The sequence below is a fragment of the Malaclemys terrapin genome, chromosome 1 (genome assembly GCF_027887155.1).
Source record: "Malaclemys terrapin pileata isolate rMalTer1 chromosome 1, rMalTer1.hap1, whole genome shotgun sequence".
NCBI classification, from domain to species: Eukaryota; Metazoa; Chordata; order Testudines; family Emydidae; genus Malaclemys; species Malaclemys terrapin.
This window is the reverse complement of record NC_071505.1, coordinates 141,693,234-141,709,673: the sequence shown is the minus strand read 5'-3', so window position 1 is coordinate 141,709,673 and position 16,440 is coordinate 141,693,234. Positions and strand designations below refer to the sequence as shown.

General features: G+C 46.7%; 1 protein-coding gene across 1 annotated transcript in view; it reads left to right on the top strand.

Moving 5' to 3' along the window:
• The window catches only part of CLCN1 (chloride voltage-gated channel 1), a 77,462-nt gene that overhangs the window by 44,388 nt on the left and 16,634 nt on the right, over positions 1–16,440 (top strand). The window contains exons 9-17 of the mRNA XM_054016377.1: positions 1,514–1,598; positions 6,260–6,361; positions 9,525–9,609; positions 10,108–10,257; positions 12,346–12,415; positions 13,945–14,055; positions 14,151–14,364; positions 14,775–14,908; positions 15,923–16,149. Coding sequence (XP_053872352.1) covers positions 1,514–1,598; positions 6,260–6,361; positions 9,525–9,609; positions 10,108–10,257; positions 12,346–12,415; positions 13,945–14,055; positions 14,151–14,364; positions 14,775–14,908; positions 15,923–16,149 — 1,178 coding nt within the window. The remainder of the gene's footprint in view (positions 1–1,513; positions 1,599–6,259; positions 6,362–9,524; positions 9,610–10,107; positions 10,258–12,345; positions 12,416–13,944; positions 14,056–14,150; positions 14,365–14,774; positions 14,909–15,922; positions 16,150–16,440) is intronic.

Genomic DNA, 16,440 nt, shown 5'->3' with positions numbered 1-16,440 from the left:
TGCCTGAAGCTATATTTGTTTACTCTTTGCCTTCCTGGTTGTCTTTTTGTTCAGTGGTGCACATGTCTTCTGAGAGTACTATTGTTTCTTTAAATTGCATCCATTCCACCTGGAGGGCTTTTACTTCCTTTGCTTTCAACTTTAGGGCCTTTTGACTAACCATCTCATTTATTGAAGTCTCCCTTTTTAAAGTTTAGTGTCACTTTTTGGTATCTTACTTGCCCCTGAGATGTTGAGCCTTATACTGTGGTCACTGTTACTTAGTGACTCAGCTACTGTCACTTTTTGAATTAGCAACTCTGTTTCATAAGAGTAAGCTGGGAATAACCTCTCTTCACTTGTGGTCTAGAACTAACTGTTCCAAGAAGCAATCACCCCAGAGTCAAGAAATTGTTTCTCTAAATTTGGTCATGTTGTGCTGTTTGACCAGTTTATATGTAGATAGCTAAAGTCCCCCCATTATCACCATTTATTAGGTTTTCCTGTCTCTGATCTCTCTCCACATTGTGCACTCAATTTCCTTTGCTTGATCAGGAGGCCAGTAGTACATTCTTACATTTTGGGATTTGTATCCCTAGAGATTTAGCTGTGTGGTTCTGTCCACTCTACATTTGTATCTCACCAGATTCTATGGAAACCTTTAGACATAAAGCTACTCCCCCACCTCTTCAGCCTAGTTTGCCTTTCCTGTACAGTTTATAACCAGATATTGCAGTATCACATGAATTTTTGTCATTCCAACATGTTTCCATAAAGCCTATTGTATCAAAATCCTCATCGGCTGCAAGAGCTTCTTAGTTCACTGATTCTAGCTTTTGAACGTTTTGCATTAGTACCGGTATATAGATATCTATAGTTTTAACTCTTGGGAAGGTGACTCCAAGGGAAGAGGTGGAAACCCCATCACTTGAGTCATTTAAAACTAAAGTGGAACTCAGTGAGGGTTGGGGACCAGAAGGGTAGGAAGGGGCTGGTGGATACGATGGGACCTAATTGGTCTCTTCCCTTTCTGATTTCAATGACTGTGATAATTCCTTCTGTACCTCTTATGAGAACTGGGTAAATGCAGTTCCCAGAGAGGAGCCCAGCTTTGTCCCCATGAGGTGATCTTGTCAGTTTGTGACAGGGATGATCTTATCAGGGGCTGACTGAGATACAGTGAATAGAAAGGAAAATTCTCATTTATCTTCTGAGGATAAGAAACTATTCCCAAGCAGAAAACTTTGACAAACTGAAGCTAGATTGAAAGTACATCTCTTCCATTAACCCTCTACCCTCCCTCTCCACACAAATTAAAAAAACATTAAGGGTGCAAACTGAAGCACTCAAAATGCAGGAAATGCCCAAGTTAAAGCTGTCTGCACACACTTAATTTGGCGTGTGCATTGCCATGCAGTCTTTAATTACCCAAGCCCATGCTGCTATTTCCCCACAGATCATTCAGTAATGCAGACTGGACTTTCTCACCCTTTTTTTCCCCTTCCCATCTCTTGCTCTCTCTTCTCTCACACAGTCACCATCACGGCCCTGTTCAGAACTAACTTTCGAATGGATTTCCCCTTTGATCTGCAGGAGCTGCCAGCCTTTGCTGTGATAGGGTAAGTCCAAAGGGACTCAACAAATTGCAGTGCTAAACTGATATCAAGCGGACTCCATTGCAAATCTTCACTTAAAATGGAGTGAGTCTATTTAGATCATAGAACTCTTTCTGGAGGCTTGCCCTTAGAGATATTGCAACACAACCACTTTTGAGTGATCATGGAAACCCAGTCCCAGTTCTTTGACTGTTTACAGGGTCTGAATCCAGAGCCCATTCGAAGAATGCAGAATTCCAGTTCACGTTCTTCACCTTCTTTTGGGAGGCTGCACCAAAATCCATTCTAGGGGATTACAGAACTGCAGTGGGATTTTCAAAATCACCTAATGTCTGCACTTCAAGCTGGAGGTGTACCTCCTGCTAGTGTAAGGGGACTGTTTTATTAACTTCAGTGGGGGTGTTTTGGTTGGCTAGCTCCCAGTACCAAGAGGGGAAGGGTCAATGGGAAATCAGGACCCTAAAACTGACAGTCCCCAGGAACAATGGGGAGAGACCAGTTCTCCAGGTCAGCCTGATTGATAGGGTGGGCAAGCTAATCAGGGAGTCAGGATGCCAGGGGGGTCCCATCCTCTGTGTGAGCTGGAATTGCCTGGGTCAGACAGAGTGGGGCGGAGCTAAGGAAAGAGCAGACCCTGTGCTGGGAGCAGGGCTGCAGCCACAGAACCAGAGACATAGCCCAGGGAGAGCAGATCCTGTGCTCCGAGCAGGGCTGCAGCCACAGAGCCAGAGAAGCAGCCCAGGGGGCTGGAGGCTGAGCAGCTGCATCAGTGCTGAGGCAGAGTGGAGCCAGAGCTAAAACAGTGGAGCTGGGGCTGGAGCTGGAGCAGTCTGAAGCCGGGTGTGGTGAGCAACTGAGGCCAGCCAAGGAGGGACCCTGGGCAAAGGGCCCAGCGCAGATAAAGACCCCCAACCAAGGGTACTTGCAGGCCAGACTAGGAGGGGGATCTTAACCCGAGGGGGGCTGACGCAGGGAAGAAGGGTCCCACCACCCAAAGCCCGGAGGTATGTGGCCACCACCAAAGCAAGTGTCCAACCCCCAGCATCCCTGCAGCACAACCAGGGTCTGAGAAGGAGGCCTGGGACCTACAAGAAACAGACTGTAAACTGACATTCCAGAGGCACTGTTTGTAATGTTCCCTGCCACAGAGCGGGGTAATGTGATTTCCTTTAACCTTTCCCATTTTTCCTTATTCCTTTTTAAATTAATTGCTGATGAAATGAATTGTATTTGCTTTAAATTGTATGTAATGATCAGTGGGTCAGGGAAATGTCCAGTGCAAAAAGAGTACCCTGAAGTGGGGACACCCTCGTCCCTGTCCGAGGTGTCCAGAGCAAGGTTGGGGGTCGAGCCTTTGAATCCTGGGCCCATCCTTGTTGGGGTTACAAGGACTCTGCCAGACAGGGGAGTGGAAGGGGAGTCCTCGAGGGCAGGCAGGCTTCTGGGTAAAGGAAGTGGGAGCGAGGACTCAGATCCTTCCACTAGCCAATTTCACCGGGGTAGTGGATAAGCCAGGAAAGTTCCCCACAGTAGGGGAACCATTCCCCCGCTTACACGAGCTCTGACTGAGCTAGCACACTAAAAATAGAGTGTAGCTGCAGGCACAAGCGATGGGAGGGGCTAGTTGCTTGAGTACGTATGTACCCATCTGAGATACTAGGCACATACTGGGGGGCAGCTAGCCTCTCCTACTGCTCATGCCCATCCATGCTGGAACTAGGGGTGCTGAAGTGGTTTCCATCATATACAGGGTTTACAGTTGAGTTCAATGGCTCTCAGCACCCACACTACACAAATTGTTCCAGCACCTCTGGCTGTGCCACTGTGGCAACACTCTATTTGTAGTGCACTAGCTCTGATATGTCTACCCAAGCTCGAATTTACACCTCCAGCTCACAGTGTGGACATACCCATAGTGAGCTAGGAACACAAGTCCCACTGAAAGTCACTTAGGCACTTTTAAAAATCCCACTCATCCAGTTCGTTCTCCTGCTTCTAAGGCTGCCTTGTAAAGGTTCACTCACTTACTGACTGTAGGTGAGTCCATTTGTTTGGGTGGGCAAGGGGAAATTGGCTCTTTAACTTTGAAACTGTAGGACTGTGACCACTCCTGCAGCTGCCTTTTGAGTGCTTCAGACTGTAGTTCTGTTCTTCTCCAGCACCACCCCTCTACTGGGAAAGGGGTGTACTGATGGGACACTAAAAAAAAACTTCTGAGGTTGAAAAGGAGTGTCAGAAATCACAGCGATGGGTGTGGTATAAAGGGAGACAACAACCTCCCCTGGAGGAAGCCAGGTGCCACCTTGGAACTCACAAGCACTCACAAAGCTCATTGCAGCATAACCTTAATCCCCCACCCATTTAGAAATGCATTCTCCCCACCCTAGCAAATTCCCGTCTCCCCCTCTCTCTTCCTTTCCAGACAGCATCTTTCCTCATTTTCAGGCAGCACAAAAAAGACACAAATCCAGGCAACATGGGTGAACAGATTTTGTTTTCCTGGGCTTGTAAATGTACAAGACTGTTCTAAGAGGAGCAACGCCTCCCCTCAGTGCCGGGGTGGTGGGGAGGAGAGCACAGAAATCCACTTCAGATTAGAGAGAGCACCGCCTGAGTCCACCACAGGGAATTTGTTTTCTATTAAAACCAGAAAATAAACAAATGTTACATACATAGTGTAGACAACACATGTGATTTTATTATGTCTCATGCTGTTTAGCACTTCTGTTAAAACATCAGGTCCTGGAGTTATATGATTTCACAAGATTTTCTGCTTTTATTGAAATACAGTAAGTTTCTAGCCATTGTGATTTCAAAGAAAAGCTTGAAAAGGCACCTGAGTATACATTGAAGGCTCCAAAACTGGAAGGCCAAGAAATACAGCTCCTCTGTTTATTGTTTTAAAATCTCATGATTTTTAAGCCAATCTCAAGATTTTTGGGGCCTGACTCATGAGTTTTGAGTGCTTGGGGTTAGCAGTAAGATTACATTTTCCTTGTGGCTATACTCAGAAAATAGTTTAGAGCCTGGTTAAAGGTCTGGTTGTAAAAATATTTCTCTCTTGAGTAAAGGCAGCTGGTCAACATTTTCAGAACAGAACACTTTTTAATTGAAAAATGGTCTTATTTTAAAAATGAACATTTTGGTGAAAGTTTACTGATTAGGGTTTTTCTTCTTTTGAAAAATATGGACAGACGCTGTATGTGAAACACTCGGTTGCTGGTGTTTTTGTCTTTATTTTGTGTAGGGCTGTTGGTGTTTGTGGTGTGGCAGGTGTGGCCCGTGCAGCTTGGCCAGAGGTTCTTTGTGGCCTGTGAGGCCCAGTGGTTGGTTGTGGGTGATTTTTGTTCCCATTGCCAGTTTTGATTGGTGGGGCCAGTCACATAGCTGGAATTTTTCAAAATGACACGTATCTTTTTGTCATTTTTCAATTTTGAAATAAAAAATAATATTTTGGAATGACTGAGTTGGAAATTAAAAAGACAAAAAATTCTATAGAAAATTTCATAAAATGAAAAATTCATCAATTTTAAAAATGCATGCAATGAAAAGTGAGTTCTCGACAATATCTTTTGGCAATGAATTCCCCAGCTTAATTATGTGCTGTGAAAACAGTATTTTCTTTTATCAGTTTCCAGTGTGTTGCCTTTTAACTTCATTGGGTGAATGAGATGCAACCCTGTCTATCAGGTTACATTCCCTGGTCCTGATTACAGCAGGTAGTACAGAGGCCAATGCTAGCACAGAGAGTTGGTCACACTTTTTGGTTAAATAATGAATAATTAGAAACATAGGCTTCAGTTCAGCAAAGCACGTAAGCATGTGCTTACCTTTAAGCACATGAGTGGTACCATTACTTTGCTGAATCAGTGCCAGAGTCCCCGTATACTCAGTATGATTGTATTTCCTGGTCCAATCTTCTGGCCAGACTGGTCCTCCACCTTGGCCCGGATCCCCTCTTTCATCCCCCAGTTAGATCTATCAAACTCTCATAGTTTCTTACACCTCTCCCATCACCCTGGTCTCTGAGCAACTAGTTGGTTGCTTGTACACATAGCTACAGTGTGGTTGGTCTCCATCTTGGTAAATGCCAAATGGAATCTCTGACAAGTCTTATATTCCACTGTTGAGCAAAAGCGGTATCTTCTTCATTGCATTGGATCCCTGCAACCAACGTAACACAGACTGACTCTGGGGTTTTTCCATGGGGCAGTGGGGTGTGTGTGCCTCCAGAAAGCATCTTTGGAAGCCTCTGTAACAGATGGCACCCTCCCAAAAAATAAATAAAAAGCTGGAAAGCAGCAGACAAAAGACTGGAACACCCTTGGGAGGTTCCTGTGCCACACAGGGCTGGACATCCCCTTCTAACACATATTCTGGATCCCCTTTTGGACATGGGAATGTTTAAGATATAAAGTGGGGAAGAAGGGGGTTCAAATACATTTTTTGTCCCTTTACCAGAAACCCCAGTGACATCAGTAAGTGGCTGCTCTGACTGAGATACGCAGCCTTAGGTGCAAACTTTGATTCTGCCCATTTGTTGCCATTTAAAAGGCTTGGTGAATATCTATATGTGAAAAATACTTAGGCTTTATTCCCTGGTGGATAAATGGCATTTTGTGGATTGTGCTTCATGTCTTTTTATTTCATTTCCTCCACTTTAGGATCTGTTGTGGGTTCCTTGGAGCCTTTTTCGTTTACCTCAATCGCCAGGTGGTTCTGTGTGTCCGACGGCATACGGCTCTGAGCCAATTTCTCACCAAATAGTGAGTGTGCTTGAGCAGCAGTATTCTGCCTTAGAGGCCATTACCCTTCCTGACACTGGATAATACCTGTGGAGTTAGGTGCTACTCAATTATCAGAATCTGGCCCCAAGAGTCTAATTCAAGGGTGGGCAAACTTTTTGGCCCGAGGGCCACATCGGGGTTGTGCAACTGTATGGAGGGCCAGGTAGGGAAGGCTGTGCCTCCCCAAACAGCCCCCTATCCGCCCCCTCTCACTTCCTGCCCCCTGACTGCCCCCCTCAGAATCCCCAACCCACCTTGCTCCTTGTCCCCTGACTGCCCTGTCCCGGGACACCCACCCCCTATCCAACCCCCCTGCTCCCTGTCCCCTGACTGCCTCCCGACCCCTATCCACATCCTCACCCCCTGACAGGCCCCCCGGGACTCCCACTCCCAATCCTCCCTGTTCCCTATCCCCTGACTGCCCCCCCAGAACCTCCGCCCCATCCAACCGTCCCCTCCTCCCTGACTGCCCCCCAGGATTTCCCGCTCCCTTACCCAACCCCCCGCTCCCGGCCCCCTTACCAGCAGCAGGAGCTCACAGCCACGACACCCAGCCAGAGCCAGCTGCTCTACCTATGCTGACCAGCGGGAGTGGAGGGCCAGAGCACGGCCCGTGCAGTGGCATGGCTGCGGGGGAGGGGAGATAGCGGGGGAGGGGCCAGGAACTAGGCTCCCTGGCCGGGAGCTCAGGGACCGGACAGGACGATCCCGCGGGCTGGATGTGGCCCGCGGGCCGTAATTTGCCCACGTCTGGTCTAATTCATATTAAGATATTTTTATCTGCAGGGAAGAAAATCTCTTCTGGGCTGAACTTTTGTCTTTACAAGCCATAAACAGCTTCTTGGTCCAGGAGAGACAGTCTAACTTCTCCCTGCAATTTTTATTAGGAGGAGAAAATATAACTGGTTAGACAGGAAATGTTCTTAAAGTAGAAAATCAATAATTTCTTCATAAGAGCCACAGTTTATTTTTTGAATATATCAAAGAGAAAATGCCAGTTGATATCTGACCCAGTATATCAGTTTTGTAAAACAAACATTTATAAAATTAGGGCTGACAGAAATATTTCCACGTTCTTGGTCCCGGCTGAAAGACATATTTAAAGGAAAGATAACAAAGAGCTTTAAAATAATCAGAGGGGTAGCCGGGTTAGTCTGGATCTGTAAAAAGCGACCAAGTGTCCTGTGGCACCTTATAGACTAACAGAAGTAATACAGCATAAGCTTTCGTGGGTGAATACCCACTTCGTCAGACGCATGTGGTGGAAATTTCCAGAGGCAGGTATAAATATGCAGGCAAGAATCAGTCTAGAGATAACGAGGTTGATTCAGTCAGGGAGGATGAGGCCCTCTTCTAGCAGTTGAGGTGTGAAGGGAGGAGAAACTGCTTTTGTAGTTGGCTAGCCATTCACAGTCTTTGTTTAATCCTGAGCTGATGGTGTCAAATTTCAAATGAACTGAAGTTCAGCAGTTTCCTTTTATGTAGGGAATATGTAAAAAGTGACAAAGTGTCCTGTGAAAGGATAAATGGACACAAGTCAGATATTAGGAATGGGAATATACAAAAACCTGTAGGAGAACACTTCAACCTCCCTGGACACACAATAGCAGATTTAAAGGTAGCCGTCCTGCAGCAAAAAAACTTCAGGACCAGACTCCAAAGAGAAACTGCTGAACTTCAGTTCATTTGCAAATTTGACGCCATCAGCTCAGGATTAAATTTCCACCATATGCGTCTGATGAAGTGGGTATTCACCCATGAAAACCTATGCTCCAATACTTCTGTTAGTCTATAAGGTGCCGCAGGACACTTTGTCGCTTTAAAATAATGACATTTGTGTAGGATATTTTGAAATATCTTTCATCTCTAATAAATCCTAAATTATTATTACCAACACAGAGAAAGAAACATGTCTGTTTGCAACATGTGGGTTTTAAGTGAGCATTGTTCCTTTAAAGAATAAATAAAATATTGTATTGCCTCCTAAAATTTTTAAGGGCCTTACCCTGTGAGTTGCTGAGTGATCTCAAAAGCTAGCAATTTGCAGGTCTGAGTAGTGAGGAGCTCCTAGCTAAATGAAAATAGTGACATTTCCCTGTAAGTGTCAAAAGAACTGAATTCATAGAATATCACGGTTAGAAGGGACCTCAGGATGTCATCTAGTCCAACCCCCTGACAGATTTTTGGCCCAGATCTCTAAATGGCCCCCTCAAGGATTGAATTCACAACCCCTGGGTTTAGCAGGCTAATGCTCAAACCACTGAACTATCCCTCCCCCCATGAGCTAGCCCATTAATGACGTGGAGGCCAAATCTTCTCTCGCTGATTCATTATGGTGCCTTTTGCTGGGTTACCATCAGAATAATTGAAAGTATGACAAAGTAAGCGTAAAAGGTGAGCAGAGCCTGAGAAGCACGTAGTTTAATTTATATTTGTGAACAACTTTTACATAGATTCATAGAGTTTAAGGCCAGAAGGGACCATTACATCATCTAGTTTGATCTCCTGTATATCACAGGCCATAGAATTTCACCCAGTTACTCCTGTATTGAGCCCAGTAACCTCTGTTTAATACTAAAAGCTGCATGGGAGGAATTCAGAAAAGTGTGATGAATAACAATATCTTGAACTGAAATAATAATTTTGCCCCAAAGGATTCCATTGCCTCAACTTTACATCTCAGCTAAGCAACATACTTCCCTTTAGTACCATACTAGGGCATTGGGATTAGTACTAATTCAGCGGGGAGAGCACCTACCCCACTCCCTGCTGCACAGCACGCCCTAGCACCACACTGGCACCTTGGGGTCAGTGCTGACTCAGAGGGGAGAGCATTCCCTAGTGAGTTATCCTCTGTAGTCTGTCTAGCACCTTAGTTGTTGACTCTTCTGCAAGCATTATGAACATAAGAACAGCCATACTGGGGCAGAACAATGGTCCATCTAGCCCAGTATCCTGTATTCCGACAATGGCCTGTGCCAGATGCTTCAGAAGGAGTGAACAGAACATTGCAAATTATTGAGTGATTTCCCAGGCCCACTCATGCTTGTATGATCTGACACAGTCACAGCCAAGGAAATAGGACTGCAGGAAAATGAACTGTAATATTGTGTTCAACTTCTTTCATTCTTTCTTGTTTCAGCCGCCTTGTATACCCAGGAGTAATAACCTTCCTGATAGCAACGGTGACCTTCCCGCCGGGGTTCGGGCAGTTCATGGCTGGAGAGGTGAGAGAAGTTATAAAGGAGTAAATGTGTAATTCTGAAAGAAACACATGTAACCGTCTCCCCAATCCCCAGATCAACAAACACACACCATGGTGAGTGAGAAGGACTCTGAGGTGTCCCCTTCCTAAATCTCTCCCTGCTTCCTGCTCGGGAAGAGTTTGACCTCTCCTGGGCTGGAAGGAGAGATTTCTCTGTGAGTAATAATCTCCAAGCTCCCCTTCAGGCAGATCTTGGGAAGGTCCCTCCACTCCCACCTAGGGGGTTTAGTCAGGGAAATGTAACCCCTTGAACACTAGAGGAGATTAACTAGATTCTCCTCCATCCAAAGCCCTCTCTCTTTTCTGAGCAGGTTAAGGTTTAACTCTTCATATTCTAGAAGGAAATATCCAAAGAGAATCAAATGTGGGGATCCTCTCTGCTGGGGAACCTGTGTATAACATTGACCCTATTTAATCTTTTGAGAATCACTGACACTTTTTGTGCCTTCTTTCTTTGTAGTTGATGCCCAGGGAAGCCATCAGCTCCCTGTTTGATAATTACACCTGGGCAAAGCACATGGGGGACCCACAAATCCTAGGGAAATCTGCCATCTGGATCCACCCCAAAGTCAGTGTCTTTGTCATCATCCTGCTCTTCTTTGTCATGAAGGTAGGAACCCCACCCATCCTGGACTGTCAGTGTGTCTCCCCTCTTGTGGGGCTCGGAGCTCTTGACACCACCCTTCTGTTTGTAAAGTGCTTTGAGATCTGCTGATGACAAAGTTCTACCTGAGAGAAGAGATTGAGACTGAAAGAGAAAAAGTCTCCAAAATAGGAACTAGCAAGAATGAGATTTTCTTACATAAAAATAGTGATGAGGACAAACTGTGTGTTATCCTGGGTGAAGGAAGAGAGACAGCATCCCCTAGATCAGGACTGGACAATAATGGCCAGTGGGCACAGGGGTCCCAATACACTATCCTTGGCAGACTGTATGTACTTCCAATGGACGCTAACAGGTTCGGTAATGCTGGGATTGCTTGTCATGCAGATAAAGGGTTTTTTATTTGAACTGAGAGACGGTGGGCCATGGGGAGTAGCGGTGCAGTGTACATCTGATCTGCAATGCAAGAAACGTATCCTTCTAGAGTCATGTGAATGTTCCCATATAGTCTGATAGGTCATTCCTGCCTCTAGATTCTTTGCTGCTGTGACAAACTGCTAGAGTAGCTGTTTCAGGCTGCTTATTTTGCTGTTGGTTGTGTTAAAGAGGAGCAGGCTACGCAAAGAAGCCCTGCCTCTGTGGCTCTGGCCAAAGGTTGGGCTTGATCATGGGTGGCGTGTGAACCACAGGCTGGGGGAGGCTAGCCCAGCCCCAACCCTTCGGCCCGAGGCCCCACCCCTTCCGCCCCCCTCCACCGCAGCCACCCGCCCAGGCCCAAAGGAGTGCCGGGAGGGCAGGTGGCGCGGCCCCAGCCTCCCCAACTGGAGCACTGGGGGCTGAAGGACTGGAGCCGCACACAGGGAGCAGTGGTAAGTAGGGGGTGGGGTCACACCTGGCTGTTTGGGGAGGCCAAAGCCTCTCCCAGTCTATGCAACCCGCCGCCCATGGGCCTGATTCTCCACTGCATTGAATCTTGGCCCCAATACTCAGCTGCATATGGGCTGAGTTTGGCACTACTCAGTGGAAAGGGAGCAGAGCTGGTTGTACTCCTCTGTTGCAGTTCCCCAGATTCTGGGACCAGCCAAGACTCTGTGTTAGAGTAGCCACAGGGCTGCTGCCCATTGCAGCAGCCAAGAATAGCCAGAGTGTGGAGGTGCTCAGGCCATGGCTACTCTCCCCTAGCATGTCGCTACACTAGAAGCTGTAGAGTCTGCTGGCTCTATACCACTTGGAGGTTCTCCGTCTGCTGGGGGTGTGGCTGGATCTACTGGCTTTATGGCCTTTTTATACCAACTACTCTGCACAAAGCTACCCTTGAAAGGCACTCAGCAACTACATGATGCAGATGTGTCACACCCACTCTCTGAAGCACTTACTGACTTTCAGCTTTCCTAGAGGAAATTCAAGGTGTTGCTCTCTGGATACCATAGAGATCGCCTCTCTCCCTAGGAACAGTACCACTTCAGCAGCTGAGATCTGCTGGGCCACACCTGCTGAGAATCCCTTGATGTGAGCTCTCAGGGGACGGGTGGCAGGGTTCTCTGAGGAGCCCTCAATGGTAGAATCCACCCACCCTTTTAATCTGATGAAGGCCAAGTGTGCTGGTCGTCAGGGCATGGGACAAGGCTGGTCTGTTTCCTGAGGAAGGTGACTGTGAGATCAGCTAGGGAGAGGTTTAGGGGTGCCAAGTTCCAGCATGATAGTTCATTGTGGCTCTGCCAGAGGTTGTGGCCTGCACCATTTTATAAATAAGTAAAACTTCCTGCGCCAAGGGGGGACCCCATCTGTGTTGATCAAAGGGCAGGTAATTCTCCATGTTCATCCCATCCCTTATGGATTAGTTTCTCCACCAGCACAACAGTCCCTGGGAAGCTCTGTGCAGTAGACAGTCTCTGGCAGGTGTTGATGGTTTGCATGAATTTCTCCCACTCTCCTTTGCTCCCCACATTTCCAGCTGCCCTTGGCTTCCTTGTTGAGTCTGTCAGATTCCCCAAAAGACATTTCCTCATAAGAAGGCAGGCTGGAGGGTGTGGTGCAGCTGCAGGAGATGCTGTTACCACAGACTAACTATCACCCCATATCCCTCTGTTCTAGTTCTGGATGTCTGTTGTCGCCACTACCATGCCGATACCTTGTGGAGGCTTCATGCCTGTTTTTGTACTGGGTGAGTTTTAACCTCCTTCTTGGGCTTCTCAGAGAGAGAGAGAGAGAGAGAGAGAGAGAGAGAGAGAAATTATCATTGACAGGGAGACAGAGACAACAAGCTCACAATGGTGTTTCTAAGAGGGAATTCAGATCATGGCTCCCACAAGCTGTCTATGAGGAGCTTCATTAACAGTCCAGATACCCAGCCTCTGACCTTCTGCTCCTCTCCCTTTCTTCCCAAACTCACAAATGCTGATCTGGAAATTCCTGCAGTTTCTCCACATAATGGATTGCGCACTGCAAACAACAGACATAGTTACTAGATAAACCAGACACAGGGTCAGGACTTGAACCCTGACACTTCAGTTCCAAAATCTCATGTCCCTGCCTCTTGAGCTGAAGAAAAGCTCCCCTCACTGGTACCAGTAGTAGGCCCCCTGTTGTCTCTGTGGCCCCAGCTATAAGACAGCAACATCAAGCCTTCACTCAGAACCAGTACGTTACAACCTCAGCCATGGATTATTAAGTGACTCATGACAAGTGGTTGATGACTGATTAATGATTGTTAATCCTAAAACAGAAAAAAATGTTAAAATGTCATTAGTATTGAGAGTACATATTAGTCCAGTAGAACCTCAGAGTTACGAACACCAGAGTTACAAACTGATCAATCAACCACACCCCTCATTTAGAACTGGAAGTACACAATAAGGCAGCAGCAAAAACAAAACAAAAACAAAAGCTAATACAATACAGTACTGTGTTAAAAGTAAACTACTAAAAAAAATGTTTAAAAAGGGAAAGCAGCATTTTTCTTCTGCTTATTAAAGTTTAAAGCTGTGTCAGAGAATAACGAGTCAATTCAGTTGTAAATTTTTAGAAGAACAATAATGTTTTATTCAGAGTTACGAACATTTCAGAGTTATGAATAACTTTCATTCCTGAGGTGTTCATAACTCTGAGGTTCTACTGTAATTTAGAGTAACATGTTGTAATTATCCCAAAACCAAGCATTACAATGCCAGGAAATTCAGTTATGGTTGCACTTAAAAGATATCCAAACGTGTCTGGACATGCACAGTTTGGACACCCTTAACTTTGCACTATATGGACACCATTTAAAATATGATCCAAAAATCATTTCGTCCAGTCTGGGACCACAGACTTACAGTAATCATAATTGTATGGTCATTGCATGGTGTCACTACAGGGCAGAGTTAAGGTTATTGGGGTGGCTTAACTGTGCATTTTCAGACTTGAACATATTTGGATTTATTTTAAGTGTAAACTTATCTCTGAATTTCCAGGATTTGTATTTCTGTGTTTTGGGATAAATACACCCTTCCTGGAGTGGTTTTTGCCCTTTTATTACTGATACAAAATCTCTATCTTAACTCCATCATAATGTAGTTTTTGTTTTAACATATAAGCACTAGTAAATTACCAATGGCTTTTATCAGCAGAGATCACACACATTCCCTGCCCTGAAGAGCACAGACATTTTGGGTGGATAGGTGTTAACATGTGACTTCATGTGATGCTTTCCAGGGGCTGCCTTTGGCCGTCTCGTTGGTGAAATCATGGCATCACTCTTCCCTGATGGGATCCTCTTTGATGGCATTGTTTACAAAATCTTACCTGGAGGATACGCCGTCATTGGTGAGTCTCCACGTCTTTCTTTTTTCTATCCCAACCTGCACAAATCCCTTGGTCCACCTGACACTGTCTTTCCTCTTCCCCCACAACTGGGAAAGGTGCAGCAGCCCTGACAGGAGCAGTGAGCCACACCGTCTCCACAGCAGTGATCTGCTTTGAGTTGACGGGTCAGATCTCCCACATCCTGCCCATGATGGTCGCTGTCATCCTTGCTAACATGGTGGCTCAGAGTTTGCAGCCCAGTCTCTATGACAGCATCATCCAGGTGAAGAAGCTGCCTTACCTGCCTGACCTGGGCTGGAATTACATAAGGTGTGGTACCACCAGTGGGGATTGGGGAGAGGAGGGGAAACACAGCAGAAGAAATGGCAATGGGAAACCAAAGGGTATAGGCTAGGCCACAAAGAAATGGAGCAGGGATGGGGGGTGGCAGACACATAAATAGAGTGGGAGGAGGCTGTGAAACAGCAGGAGGGCAGTGGAGAAGGAGGGGCTCATCCATGATGGGAGGGAGCAGAACCTTGCCTGAGTGGAAACCCAGTTGGTTTGTGGATGGTCTCACTTCCCCTGTAGTTACTCCCACTTGCGAGTATGTATCTGGCTGTATAAAGCACACATCTGAAAGGAGCTCTTGTTTTGTTTTTTCCTTTTTGGGAAGTTTTTCTTTTAGACATATTTGAATGATATGTTAACCCCACTCTTTATTTTCTTTGTTCCTCTAGCAAATACAATATCTTTGTTGAGGATATTATGGTCTGTGATGTGAAATTCATCTCCTCTACTTGTACATACCAGGACCTGCAGACCCTGCTTCAGAGCACAACTGTCAAGACCTTGCCTCTAGTGGATTCACCAGGTAAGCAGTATGGGGAATCTGACCTTTTCTGAAGCTGGCCTTGGTTGAAAGAGTCTGTCTCCAGAGGTATGTAGTTTGGAAGATAGGGAACCAGTCTGGGAAACCAGAGATGTGACCCTAGCTCTGCTGCTGATTTGTTGTATGGCCTTGTCCAAAAAACCACCACCCTCTCCATTCCTCAGTTTCCCTATCTGTAAAATGGGAGTGATCATGCTCCTTATCCACATGGATAAAGTGTTTTGAGATCTTTCGATGAAGAGCATGATTAGTTTCCTGCTTTGGTTGGAATGGATGTCAATTGTCCATTGTGGTAGAGAGACAGGATTTGGCTGTAATGCCACACAGGGGGTTCTCTGCTGAGGCTGTTGGACAGATAGATTCTGTTGTTCTCTCTGGCTCTGTGGCTCCCAGATTGACAAACACCGCCTGTGCTGCCTTGTGTCACCACACCGGGATTCCCCTGTCGCGGAAGAGACTGGTGACTATAATATCTCTAGTTGTCTGAGACGGAAAAAACTCAGGCCTGAGCACTTTTGAGAGGAGGGGGTTGCAAGGAGGGTTTGGCAGCTGGAAGTGGGATAGGCATTTGTTGTGTGGGGTTGTGAGGGCAGCTTGGCAGGGTGGGGTACTGGGGAGTGAATGGTGAGGGCAGCAGGAGGGGGCAAGGAGACCATGGTAGGAAGGTTTGGCTGCAGGGATGGGTGTTGTATTTAAGAAGGTGGCTGATCTGATTTGTTGTCAGGCAGAGACAGGGCTCAGCAGCAATTCGGACTTGTGGGAGGTCAGTTGGCTGGGGTGTCATGTCAGGGCCATCTGTTGGGTAGCAGGAGGGAGAAGGAGTCAGGAGTATTTTGCAGAGGCCTTGAGCTGGGATGAGTGTGGGCTATGCATCCAGGGGAGGACCTCTCGCCACACCATCTTTGGAATCCTCAGGGCTAACGTGGCCAGTTTGGGCAGGGAGTGTTGGCTCACACACGTCCTTTGACTGGCTCCCCATGTTATCTCCTCCTGCAGAGTCCATGATCCTGCTGGGCTCAGTAGAGCGGTCGGAGCTGCAGGCCCTTCTCCAGAGGCATATTGGCCAGGAGCGGCGCCTGCGCATCATCAAAGAAATGGAGCAGAAGCTGTCTGAGGCGCCCTACAATGGGCACAGCAAAGGCCAGTGGGCAGCCATGCCCAGTTGGAAGCGTGAATCTTTTGCTTTCGTGGATGAGGATGAGGATGAAGAGGAGAAGGCTGAGGTAAGCGGGGGGGGTGGGGGAGGAGGGAGAGAGACTGAGGTGGGGAGATGCAGGGGAGAGAGAGAGAGTGAGCCCTGGTCTAACTAGAAACTTATGTCTGTATAACTCTGTCACTCAGGGGTATGGAAAATCCACACCCCGGGTGACGCAGTTATACTGACTGAACTCCCAGTGTAAACAGTGCTATGTCCCTGGGAGGGATTCTCCCATCATTGGCATAGCTGCTGCTCTCAGGGAGATGGAGTACCTACACCGAGGGGAGAGCGTCTCCCGACAGTGTATGCAGCGTCG